Source organism: Peromyscus maniculatus, chromosome 1, assembly GCF_049852395.1.
Source record: "Peromyscus maniculatus bairdii isolate BWxNUB_F1_BW_parent chromosome 1, HU_Pman_BW_mat_3.1, whole genome shotgun sequence".
Lineage (NCBI taxonomy): Eukaryota > Metazoa > Chordata > Mammalia > Rodentia > Cricetidae > Peromyscus > Peromyscus maniculatus.
The window spans coordinates 181,158,701-181,171,756 of NC_134852.1; the positions used below are offsets into that span (position 1 = coordinate 181,158,701).

Here is a 13,056-nt window from a genome sequence, read left to right on the forward strand (position 1 = left end):
TCTGATCCAGTGATGAATCCACACGAGTAAGGGTTGTTGCAGTGTAGTGTTTACAGCCTAAAACCCTGGGAGCTAGCGTTTCTTGGTGTCCTGTGTTGGCACTTAGACAGCATGCACATTGGTCCAGGGTGGTGCATTTTGACTTACACAGTCATTACAAAGAATAAGGCAGTTCTTTATGTGTTGGAAAGCTATGGAGACTGCTTTGCAGACTCCCAGTGCAGATCCTCAGTGATGTCTTGTGCATGCTGCCACCATGCTGGATGTGCAGTGTGTGTGTGTGTGTGTGTGTGTGTGTGTGTGTGTGTGTGTGTGTACACGAGCGACTCAAAGGCATCTTGTATGTTGCACTAGAATTTTCTATGGCTCTCTAATGATGAATGATATTTGTTAAACATGGGTCAGATTCTCTGGAACCTTTGCTTTGGCAGTTGTTATTAGCCTTTGACTAAATAGATAATAGTTTTAAAGAAGTTAAAAACTGGGCAATAGAATTCTTCCATGTAGGGAGTCAATATAGTGCATGCAAAACATCACTAGCCAGCGTTGGGGGTGCATGTCTATAATCCCAGTCCTGCTTGCAGGCTAAGACAACAGGATTGCGAGTTTGAGGCCAGCTGGGTGCTACATAGTGAAATGCTGACTCTAAAAATAAAAATGAAATAAACATCATAATTATACCTATAGTTTTTCTGGAATTCTTTTGGCCAGTGTTCTGGATATAGAAGACAATTTGAGAACAGTGTTGAATGGTATTAAAGGAGACAGCATGGTGTTGCAATTGTGTATGGAGTGTGCCATTGGTAAAGCTTTCTGATGGATGCATTTACTTTGCATTGGACAAAGTACATTTGAGGCATCAAATCTGGCAAATTTGTGGAGACATGCTTTGTTTTCTTGTTTACGGACTGGTAATTTATTTATTTATCTTCCTTCTGGCTAAATTGATTGCCACTGAGTTTTGTGAGGACAGAATCTCAGATGTTTACCCAGCATGCTCCAGTTCCTGGCTGTGGAAGCTTCCCCCAGGTGCTTGCTTGTTGGATGCATGAGTAAGTCAGTTGTGGTCCTGGACACTTAGGTTCTAGCTGTTGGGTGGTAGAAACATGGCAGAGACCACAGTGCCAGCTCATTGACTATATATAGTTAAGTGAGTTCTCACTTTAGTGCTGTCTCCAAACAAAAGTGCAAAGATGTAACTCCTTTTGCCCTTCCTGGTTTCATACTTCTCATTATGGGAAACATCTGGTCTTTCTCAGACTTGAAGTCAGATGGTGTCCAGGACTGTAGTACGTTCTGAATTGGCAGCAGTTTAGGGTCGAATGGGAACTGGAGAACTTCCTGGTCTCTGGAATCTGTAAGGCCTGCATTTGAGACTTACCTTTGTCACTTTTAAGATTTGTTTTACATGCCTCGGTGTTCTGTATTTCTTCAATGAAGAACACATGCTTGTCTTTGTATGCTACTGTGTGTACCTTTACTTACTCAGCGTCTGCCTTTGAATCACTAGGTCTCCAGGCTTTGGACTGTCGCTGGTGGCAGAGACTACCAATGGGACCTTCCTGAGTGCTGAACTGGCCTCGAATCCCCAGGGCCAGGGAGCAGCAGTGCTTCCCGAGGACCTCGGCAGGAACTGTGCAAAGCTGCTGCTGGAAGAAATCTACAGGGTATGTCGCCTCCTCTGCAGACGCAGGGGAAGGGAAACAATCTGAAGAAGACAACTGGTGTCTGTCTTTATTCCTTTCTAAGCACTCAAGCTAGAGAGCTACCCTCCGCTTGTGCACCAGGCGTTTAGAGTGAACTAGTTTAATGCGTTCACTGAATTAGTTCATGAGCAGAGAGCTGGCTCTGTTGGGACATAGAACAAATAAATTTTAATGGAGACAGAGGAGAGAAATGGAGCAGTCAGAAAAGGGAGTGAGCTTCAGAACGAAACACAGAAGCAGGGAAAGTAACGTGGAGGCTGGCACACGGACCTGACCAAAAAGAACAAGCGTCCTTGTTCTCGGTCTCTCGCTCTTTCCCCATCTGTTTTTATTTTATGTGCATGCATGTATATTTGTGTACCACATGCATACCTGGTGCCTGCAGAGGCCAAAAGGTTGTCAGGTCCCCTGGAACACGTGGCTGTGAGCCACTGTTTGGGTGCTGCGATGAATCTGGGTTCTCTGCAAGAGTAGCCAGTGTTCTTAACCACCAAGCCATCTCTCTCCCCTGGGATTACTCTCTCTTATTTCCCCCCTACCCCCAGTTGTTCTTATGTGGAGATAGGGACTCACCTTCAGATTTGTCAAGGTAGAAATCTGGGCTTGTATGTGGATAGATTTCACAGTATATTCTAGAGTATTGAAGACTGCCTAGGGAAGGCCAGGCTGTCACAGCATGGTGGAGGCTCTGGAAAGTGTGAGAACTGAGCAGTGGTAAAGAGAGACTTCACCATTTTGCTTCTGCAGTTCTATGGGTAGGATTCAGTCAGGTTGACTGCGTCCTTCATGGCCACAAACTGTTGATCACAGGTGCAGTAGACTCATCAAAAGCACACATTGCACTGTGCCACAGCTGAGGTGACTGAAAGTGAGGAGGAGATTGTGGGAAGAGAAGATCTAGCAAGAGGAAAATACGTTTCTAAGAGAGCGCGTTAAGGATCCAATTCCCAGAATGACCACACAGTGGAGGATTGCTGAACATGGCAGCCTGCTCTGCCGAGCCAAGCCTAGCGTGGAAACCTGCCCAGTGGTCATGTGACAAAAGTCAGCATTCTCACTGTGGGGACAGGGGGACTGAACTGTTTCAGAATTAAGTAAGCCCTGGTCCTAAGTGTCTGTGTTTAGCCTCATTAGGTTAGGAGAGCCTCCTGATATACCTGAAGAGCATGCATGGCGTAGCCACTGTGCGTGATGATGCTGGGAGCAGTGGATGCTGGGAGCAGTGGAGACAGGAGATCAGGTCCTCCGCAAGACGTGGCCTGTCAGGAATCTTGGGTAGCCCAGGGCTGGTGCAGGTTTTTTGGTGCCCAATTCAGTTCATTTTTGATGACAGATTTGGCGTTGGTTTTGAAAGATAAGTGATTAGATGTGTGTGTAGGTAAATGATGAAGCCATCGATTCACCCATTACTTAATTCATGAAGTTTTATTAAATTTTCCATCTCCATGTTGTGTTGGGGAAAGGATGTGGTGGGAGCTAGCTTGTCTGTCTCTGAGATCCTTGTTGGCTTGTGTAGGTCTTCTCTTCCTGACCTTGTGGGCTGGTTCGTCCTCTCTCCGACTGTGGGGACACTTCTGTCCCTTTCTAGTAGACTGTGGGAAAATGAAAAACACTGTGTTCCAGAGAAGTTCAGCAGACACCCATGGGCACAGCTGGAGTTGGGGTTTCATATCATTAGTAGCAGACTCCAGCCCTGGGGTAAAAGCATAGCCTACTAGTTCCAGGAGGAAAACACAGCCTGGATTAGGTATTGAATTCTTATCTTTAAATGAGATCTTTTAAAAACCATTATTGTTCCTCAACGAAATTTGCTTTGTTTTAGTCATTAAGAAAACTTCGTGTGAATGTCCTAGTGTTTAATTAGTAAAAGGATGAAATACTGAATGCTCTTTTGACTACTTCTCTGTCGGTCTGTCTGTGATGTGACATGTAAATGATAACCCCGCCCCCATCTGAAGGTGCTCCTTTTTTTTTTTAAACAAAATTGTGAGTCTCTGACCCGGTTCCTCCTGCTCATGGGTTACCATGCCCTACTGGTTTTTCCCTGCTGTTCCAGCCACTGCCCTGCTCTCTTTCCGCCTCACCTCACTTCACACTCCCGTGGGAGCTGCTCTCCTTGTCTTCAGAGGGGAGGTCCTTTCCACATCCCCTTCAGCCTCCCTCTCAGTCTGTCTTGCCCTCCAACCTTGACTTGATCTCTTCACGACTGTGCCAGAGCCCTGTGCTGGCTCCTTGCCTTCCCGGAATGCAGTTGGTATTTGTGACCCAGGCCCCACCTCAGGTGTCGCCCCTCCCCCTTACCCTGAGATCACACGTGTCTGTCAAGAGCCTGGCCTCTCTCCCATTGGCTGGCAGCCATTCCACCATGCTGCTCTTCTCCTCTTTCCAAGGCCTGCCTATCCCTCCAGGCCATTTCAAACGCCTGCTCCCCAAAGCCTGCTTCTGTTGTTGGACAAGTCACACCCTCATCTGTGCCCTCACATCTTGTAACAGCCCCCCCCCCCCCAGCCTCAGTGGTGTCCTGTACACGGACCCTGACATCTTTATTGCATTAACATCTCACTCCAGTACCTAATACAAGTCAGCTGAGGATGGTGCAATAGAGCTCCGCGCAGGAAACAGACAGAAGAGGATAGTTTAATTTTAGGCGGTCTCAGGAAAATGATCAAGAGCCGTGAAACAATTAGTTTTGTTCGTCAGACTTCCTGTTGTGTATGGACAAGCAGCTTTTGTCCTAAAGTTTGCTGGATAAATGAAAAATGATTTTTGTTCTTTATTAACTTAAGGAGAGGAATGGGTTCTCAAAAGACCTACTAAACTGAGAGACAGCCGAGGACTGTTTGCTCCTGGGAGTTGGGTTACTGCCTGCCCTGCTTGCATTCAGAAAGGAAGGAGTTACACCCTGTAAGCATCCCTGACTGGCTACCTGTTGTACTCAGGGTCTAGCCTTGGACAGCAGTGAGCCATGGTCACAAACTGGATTTTTTCTTAGATAAGTAAGATGGGTAGATGTTTCATAACATCCTGCTTATACTCTGTAAGGGTGTGTGTAAGTTGATATTGTTATAGTTACCCTAGAACGAATAATCAGGAATAAAGGCTTTTTTAAAGACACATATTTAAACAGCAACTCAGCTGACATGGTTGGAAATACAGGATGAAGAAAGGAAGCAACCCAAACAGTTGTCCTTCAGGATGAACATTTTGAAGAAAATTGTGTTTTGCCTATGCTTGGAAGAAAAAACAGGAAAGGAGTCTTGGGGAGAGATAACGTCTTAGTAATGAGAACAGGTGGTCTGACCATGGCCCTTGGCAGTGCCAAGTCATGGGAAGAGGCAACGAGCAGTTCAGAGCAGATGGGATGAGGGCAGGGACGCGTCCAAGATAGTCGCTCTGTGTGTGATTGACTGCTCTGAGACACACTCAGTGAGCATAGGTCGTCTGCTCCACCCTTGGGCAACCTCACTGGTCCTCGAACTGTGCATGCCTGCTTTTACTCGGTAAGATGATGCCCTCCATTGCCCCAGTCATGAAGGGAGGAGTTTCATTGTTTTCCCACTCGAGGTATGCCCGGGAATGCTGATTTCCTGTGTTGTCCTGTTGTCAGCTGTTGCTTGGGTTAGCCCGAGCTGGTTGCTAGACCAGTTGTCCTCCTCAGGAGCCCATGTTCTGTTGTTGCTGTGTGAACTGCAGCGCTCTGCTCCAGAGCCTCTGGTATCCTGATGGTTTCTGCCTTCCTCTCCCTGCTTGCTGGTTCCTCTTTCTGTTTGTACTAGAATTAATCACTAGAGTGTTTGTGTTTACAGGGCGGATGTGTGGACTCGACCAACCAAAGTCTAGTTCTGCTGCTCATGACCCTTGGACAGCAGGACGTTTCCAAAGTCCTGCTGGGACCTCTCTCGCCCTACACGTAAGCTCTTTTCAGTGGACCTCACTGTTCTGTTCCATTTGATTTTCCGATCGTACAGAATGACAAGATGTGCTGTGTGTAGCCTGTGACCACAGCAGTGTGCCTGTTTGTGCTGGTCTTTAGCAGCCAGCAGTTGTGACTGTCGGCCTGGTGTTTGGTCACACATGGGGTTGGGACTTCCCTTCTTCTATGACAGCTCTTGTCCTCATGTTATCTGAGCTGTGTCCGGTATAGATTGGGCAGGTCTTGTGTCTGTACTTCATATTTTGTTAATTTTCTGGAGATAAACTTTTATATAGCTTGAAGTTTTTCCAATCCCATCTTTCGCTAGCATTCTTACTGTGGCAAATGGGTTATTTTTCCATTGGTATGAAATATTAGCTGCCTGGGAGAGATGAATTGATAGGAATGTTAGCAAACCAGTTGGGAAGTTATAGAGGTGAGTTCGAGCAGTTTGGATATTAGCAGAAATTAACTGCTAAGGTATAAAAACTTGCATACTCCAAAAACAGTAGCTAGCCAGAAGAGTCAGCTTACAGAGCGCAAAGTGAAAGAAGGATTTCTAGTCAGGAATAAGTGAGCAGGTTTGAAAATAGGCTTTGTGTGCGTGTATGCGTGCATACGTGTGTGTGTGTGTGTGTGTGTGTGTGTGTGTGTGTGTGTGTGTGTGTGTGTGTACATGCATGTATGTGTACATGCGCATGTACTTACGTGCTTACAGACTTAGAGGTAGCTGTGTGACCAGCTAGGGGTGGTAGATTGGGGAGGTGCAGGTAACCTGAGACTGAACTGTCCTTTTTCGGTTATCATGGTACCGATGCTGTGTATCTGAAAGGTACAGTACTGTGATAACTGAAGAATGGTGGTGCCATCACGTTGGGGTGGGGGCAGCACTTTGGCAACCGGGAACTTGGAAGAGAATCTTTTACCTTTTGAGCTGGCAGTGGGAGTTTTTTAGAATAGAAGATGAAAGAGAACTCAGTGTTAGCAGCAGGGGAAACTGATAAGCAGGACCTGAAGAGCCACACATTATCTCCCGATAATGTGTGTAAAGCTGTGTAAAGCGTTTCACAGGACAGGAAACCTAGAGTTGAGTAATCCGACCACTTCAGTAGTCAACATTGCTCAAAGAGAATGGCACTGGGGCATCCAGAGAGGAGGTGGAGGCGAGCACATGGCCCAGGTGCAGGAGTCGCCTCCCTTCAGAGCTGCCTGAAGCAGCTGGTGGCGGTGTGAGCATCCTGGGGCTGTTGGCCTCTTAGCTGGTCAGGGCTGTGTCCAGCTTCTGCTCCAGGGCAGCGGAGACCTCGTGGCTCTCCTGGAGACAGCAAGAGCCACTGTCTCCAGATGTATGTGGTCCAGGGCTTGGGCCTTGGCAGGACATCATGTGAACTGGGAATACTGGTTTTTTTTCTTGATGCTCTTTTAAAAAGTGGTTTTTGGAGAGTGTTTCAGTTTGGCTTTGGGGCCTTGTATAATCTTTTAATGTCTACAGCCTCTCTGGAGATGACTAGGATGTGACTGTTCCCTCCTCAGCATGTCCTTCACCACATAATCCTTTTAGGTTTCCTTTCTTCTTCCTGCAGCTCCTGGGAAAACAGTAGTCTGCTCTGAGTGGAGCGTTAAAAGAATAGACCAGATAGGAGCATTCTGTGCTTGGAGATTTGGGCCTGAAGCTTAGACACGTGCTCCTTCCTCTGCGGTTTTATGCAGAGGGCTTTTCCTCGGGTGGGAAAGTGCACCGGAACCCCTCCTGACATACCCCACCTGCCCCAAGCACTTTCCGATGTAAGCAAGCACAGTCCAAGGAAAGGAAGTTATGTTCAGCCAAGACATGGCTGTGATTGGGACCCTTTTGTCCTTAATCTTGTGGAAGGCTCCAACATCTCAGAAAGATAATGGATGAACCTGGGACCTTACAAGCATAATTGCATCTATCTATTAATGGGACAGGTTCCATGACTCACCATGGGGGTGGGGAGAGTATCACGTGCATTTTCTTGTGCCATTAAAGTCATAAAACCCAGTTTTTAAACCTCACTTTCCTCAGGGAAAGCAGAAGGAAGAGTCTTGGTTTGAAAAAAGCGTGTATATTTGAATATTGTTGACTTCCAGTTGGTGACAGTATTTCTACCCTGTGCCTCAGAAGCTTAATTTTTAGTTTAGGAGAGATTATACTTTATTTAAAAGTTGAAATAACATCTATATATCTATATCTATCTATATATCTATAGATAGATATAGATATAGATATCAGTATATCATCAGGTGTCTTAGAATGCTCAGAAATCGTGACGGGGTCAGAGCTAGCAGGCGTCGGCTTTCTGCCTGTGCATAAGGCCTTGGAGTCCAACCTATGTGGACCTGAGCGCTGTCTGTGCCGCAGAGCCACCAGGAGGCTGACGGTGAGCATCTCCTGCCCGCTGTCAATAACATGGACGGCCCTGAAGTCAGCAGCTGTGCAGACAGACTGAAGCGTGGCTGGTCCGGTGCTTGGCAGCATTCCTGGCACCATATCTGAGGAACTCATCCTGCCTAGACACCCCACATCCCAGTCTGTTCTCCTCATCATGTCACTTTGAATGCCAGGAGGTAGAGTCGGCTGTATATTAGCTACCGAGCTGTCTATCAATCTGAATTGATTGACTTCTAGTCACACTTCTTCACCAACCGTACATTCTTATTTATTCTTCCCCAGAATTGTGGAAGTGGTGTTTGTTTAATAGACACAGTGTTTACTGTGAGCAGAACACTTGTTTGGTTGGTTTTTGGTTTTGTTTGTTTCTGTTTCTAGTACTACAGATCAAACCAGTGAGTGCCGTATGCTGTTTAGCCAGGTGAGTGCTCTGCCACTCAGCTAGACGAGCGAGCCTCAACCCCCAGATAATATTTGGAAAATGGCTTTTTTTTTTTTTTGAGATTGTAATAGAATTACATCATTTTCCCCTTTCCTTTCTCCAAACTCTCCCATAACCCTTCCTTGCTCTCTTTCAAATTCATGTTCTCTCTTTCATTAATTGTTACATGCATGCATGCATGCATACATACGCCTAAATGCATAAATACAGTCTGCTCAGTCTGTATAATATTCCTTGTATGTATGTTTTCAGGGTTGACCATTGATACTAGATAGCCAATAGATGTGCCCTTCCCTGGGGAAGGCTGTCTCTCCTGTTCTCAGCATTTCCTAGTCGCCTCTCGTTCTTTGTATAGGGCGGAGGCCTCCTGGGCTTTCCCACCCCGTCCACTTCAGCATGTCTATTGTTGTCCTTGTTCAGCTCATGTTTAGGCAGTCATGCTGGTCAGACTCTGACTTTTCTAGAAGCCACAATCTCACAGTAAACTACATGATCCTTTGGCTCTTAAAATCTTTCCACCCCCTTCCAGAATGTTCCCTGAGCCTTAGGTATGGGAATTGTAGGCATATTTATCAGTTGGGACTGGGCTCCACAACTCTGCATTTTGATTGGTTGTGGTTTTCAGTAGTGGTCTCCCTCTGTTGCAAACAGAAAAATTTCCTTGATGTGTGAGGACCACACTTAGCTGTGGGTATAAGGACGAATATTCAGAATGTAGTTAGGGCTTATGTTGGCTTAGAAGTGGTGCTTGTAGGTTCTCCAAGATCCAGGACCAGGTGTGGTTTCTCTCTTGTTAAACAGAAAGCTGTCTTGTTACATCTTTTAACTCATACAGTTTTCAACATAACCTGTGTGAGTGAAGAAGTAGGTGCTATTGTGTGCATCAGAGGTGATAAGACATGACACTTGCCAAGGTCATACGGAAAGCAAGTGGGGTTCTGACTGGGATACTGCTTCTCTTACCACTGTTAGCTCACGTAAGAGCTGGGGTCCTGTCCACTGTCACCGGCTTCTCAGTGCTTTGCTGACAGAGAATATCATGCTTCAGCTTTTAGAGGTCCTCATTTCAGCTTCTGCCACATCTTAGACCATGACCCTTTAAACTTGAGTGATGACTTCTTTCCTTTAGCTAGGGGAGTGCCGAAGTACAAAAGCCTGTCCTTCAACCTCAGCTGCACCTCAGCTGCTCAGGGCTGCTTGCTCACACGGCCAAGCACACCCATGTGACAGTCTCCTGATTATTGGCTTTGCTGCTTTCTGGGAGCACTTGCAGGGAGCACTTGCAGGGAGTACTTGCAGCATCCCCTGCCTGATTATTGACTTTGCTGCTTGCTGGGAGCACTTGCAGGGAGCACTTGCAGCATTCCCTGCCTGATTATTGACTTTGCTGCTTGCTGGGAGCACTTGCAGGGAGCACTTGCAGCATCCCCTGCCTGATCATTGACTTTGCTGCTTGCTGGGAGCACTTGCTGGGAGCATTTGCAGGGAGCACTTGCAGCATCCCCTGCCTGATTATTAACTTTGCTGCTTGCTGGGAGCACTTGCAGGGAGCATTTACAGCATCCCCTGCCTGATTATTGGCTTTGCTGCTTACAGGGAGCACTTGCTGGGAGCACTTTCAGTGTCCCCTGCCATACATTTGTCAAGTGCAGTGGAAGTTGGAACGTCCTGTGACACTTTATATTTCAACCTTAGGGATTGTTTGCATTATAGTAAAATAAAATGATCCCTGCTTGTGGAGAGTGTTGGCTAAACTCAGCCTGGATCCCTGTGTGCCAGCACTGCAGCCAGCCTGCTTCTCTTTCCTGTTGCCTCTCACCAAGTTTAATAACGTCATGCTTGGGGTAGAGTTTAAATGTTGCTGGCATCAAACACACCACTGATCTCAAAAGCTGCCGTGCACAGGCTGCAGGGGAGCACGGGAAGCAGGTTTTCCCACTCGCAGATCTCATGCCTCAGCCTCCAGGGACAACTCCTACACCTACCGCGTTGCTAGCCTTCGCCTTACCCACATCCAGGTGACAGCCTGCTGGATGGTGGGAGAGGAGGCAGGGTTTTCTGCATGGGTCACTGCCCCTTCCTCTTGGGCTTCCCAAGGGCACTTGCAGGGACTGTGTCTGAGCTTGTCCTGGTTGTCGGGACTCTGGGGCAGATGATCCTTCCTTGTGGACAGTGGCAGTGGGAATGACTGACCTTTGGAAATCTACAGAGACGATTATTTCTGCTTCCAGAATTCTCTGAAACCTGCTTGTCAGATAGACTGGAGGTTTTCATAGAAAAGTCTTGTTTGTTTTGAAAGTGAATCACTTTGTTCTGGAAAAAAAAAATCATTGCAGATCCCTTTGTTAAGTGAGGAATTAAGATCCTTCACTCAAAAGTTGCATAGAACTCCAGTTGCCCCCTATAAGAAAAGCTGCCCTTGCTCTTGGATCAGTTTCCCCTTTCTTTGTTTTTTGTTTTTTGTTTTTTTGTTTTTTTGAGACAGGGTTTCTCTGTGTAGCTTTGCACCTTTCCTGGAACTTGCTTTGGAGACCAGGCTGGCCTTACACTCACAGAGATCCGCTTGCCTCTGCCTCCCGAGTGCTGGGATTAAAGGCGTGCACCACCACTGCCCACCCCCTTCTTAAGGAAGCAGTTTGTTTGGATTTAACACCATCCCCGGTCACTTTTCAACTTCCATTTTTGCTTTTTGCTATCCCAGCTACAGAAGATGTAGGGAGGAGGCTGAAGATGGGCGAAGGCCATTCTGACATATACCTCAGTCCCATCGGTTGCAACCTTCCCCAGGCAGTCTGAGAGGTTGGCAGAACCACCCTGCAGAAAGTCCAAACAGCCTTTGCTTTTCCTAACTGTTCCAAAAGCTAGCTACAAATCCCTCAGGGCTGCACACACATGGGCCACACACTCAGTTCTTCGTCTCTCCCACCCTCCACGACACCAGGCAAGCTGAAGTCCCCAGGAGTTCTGCCAGCTGGAGAGGGCGCCTGGTTTTTTGAGCACAGTTGAATGATTCAGAGTGAGGTAGCTGGGTGAGGCCCAGAGGGACGCTTGCCTCAGGCCCGTGTTAGTACACCACAGCAGCAGCGAGGAACAAGTCGTCTTCCCCCGGGCGTGCGGATGAGGGGTGAGGGCCTGGTGTTTTCTCTGCTGTTGCCAGCTGGAAGCTTGGCCACAGATGGGGCTTGTTTATCTGAGGGGTTCATGTCTTTGTTTTCTTTTCTCCCTAAGACAGAAGGGATGGATGGAGAAAGGGAAAAGAACACAAGGGAAAAGTTTCCCACGGGCAGTCAAACCGGAAAGCCAGCAGGGGGAGAACTTACTTCCTTGATTATCAAGAAGCCCCAGCTCCTCCCTTCTCTCTGGTGCCTCCTTATCAAATGCCTTCAGTGGCAGGGAGGGAGTTTCACGTGTGCAGAAGGCCGTCACTGGTGAAGTGCAGAGGTGACTCAGGCAGGGGACCAGCCCAGTGTGGCAATAACTTAAGGAGCCCCTAAGCAGAGAACGCTGAAGCCCACAAGGGAGGGAAGAATCACATGATGGGTGTTACTGCTGAGAAAGACTTCATGGAAGAACTTAGAAATGGGCTTGTGTTGTAAAGGTGAAGTCGTGTGTTCTTAGATGGAGGGACAGCAAAGTAGATCTCCCCTGGGCTCTGGTTCTGCCAGGTAGCTTAGTGGTTGGTTCCTTTCTTGTGACGTGCCAGGCAGCTCAGACAGAGGGTGAGTTCATCGGCTACCTTTAGTCTCTCGGTATCTTTCCCCTCCTGTGACTGGATCAGAAGCACAGGGGAGGCACATTCACCGCAGCAGACTGTATCCTTAGTTTCATGCGTAATTGACTACGGGTGGGACCCAGGATCAGTACATTTTAAAAACTCATATATATGTACTTATTTAAGCAGCCATATCTAAATATAATTTACATGGCCATACAGTTTACCCATTTACAGTGTACAGTTTAACAATTTTTAGTATACTCATAGAGTTGAATAACCACAGTCTAATTTTAGAACATTTTATCACCCGGAAAGAAACCCTGTGCCCATTTGTGGTCTCGGCCCATTCTTCCCACTCTGCCAGCTCTTTGTCTCAGTAATAGAGGTTGTTTTAGTTTTTCAAGACAGTTTCTCTGTTTAGCCCTAGCTGTCTTATAACCTGATTTGTAGACCAGGCTGGCCTTGAACTTAGATCTGCCTGCTTCTGCCTTCCAAGTGCTGGGATTAAAGGCATGCCAGCAAGCCTTGAAGCAATAGAGTTCTTATTGTGACCATTTCATAGAATATGAGTCATAAAATATATGGTACTTATTGACCAGCTTCTTTCACTTAGCACAGTTTACAAAGCCTGTCCATGATGTAGCATGTTGCACTTTAAAAAGCTGGGTGATATCCCACTGAATTTGACACATTTACTCTCTCATCAGTGGCTGGACATTTGGGTTGTTCCTTCACTTTGACTCTTATGAACAGTGCTGTTACAGATGTATGTTTGTGCAGATGTTTTGGTAGGTCTTTCGCTTCTCTCAGGCATGTACCTGAGAGTAAGATGTCATACCTTAACTCCTTGCCTGGGTCTGAGGGGCA

General features: G+C 46.9%; 1 protein-coding gene across 9 annotated transcripts in view; it reads left to right on the plus strand.

Annotated features, from left to right (window-relative positions):
- The window catches only part of Rcl1 (RNA terminal phosphate cyclase like 1), a 61,172-nt gene that overhangs the window by 30,587 nt on the left and 17,529 nt on the right, over positions 1 to 13,056 (plus strand). For all 9 annotated transcript variants that reach the window (XR_013048037.1, XR_013048036.1, XR_013048038.1 and 6 more), the window contains 2 exons: positions 1,511 to 1,667; positions 5,513 to 5,616. Coding sequence is in view for 6 of the 9 variants with exons in the window: in XM_076561935.1 (XP_076418050.1) it covers positions 1,511 to 1,667; positions 5,513 to 5,616 (261 nt within the window). In the remaining 3 variants the exon portion in view is untranslated. The remainder of the gene's footprint in view (positions 1 to 1,510; positions 1,668 to 5,512; positions 5,617 to 13,056) is intronic.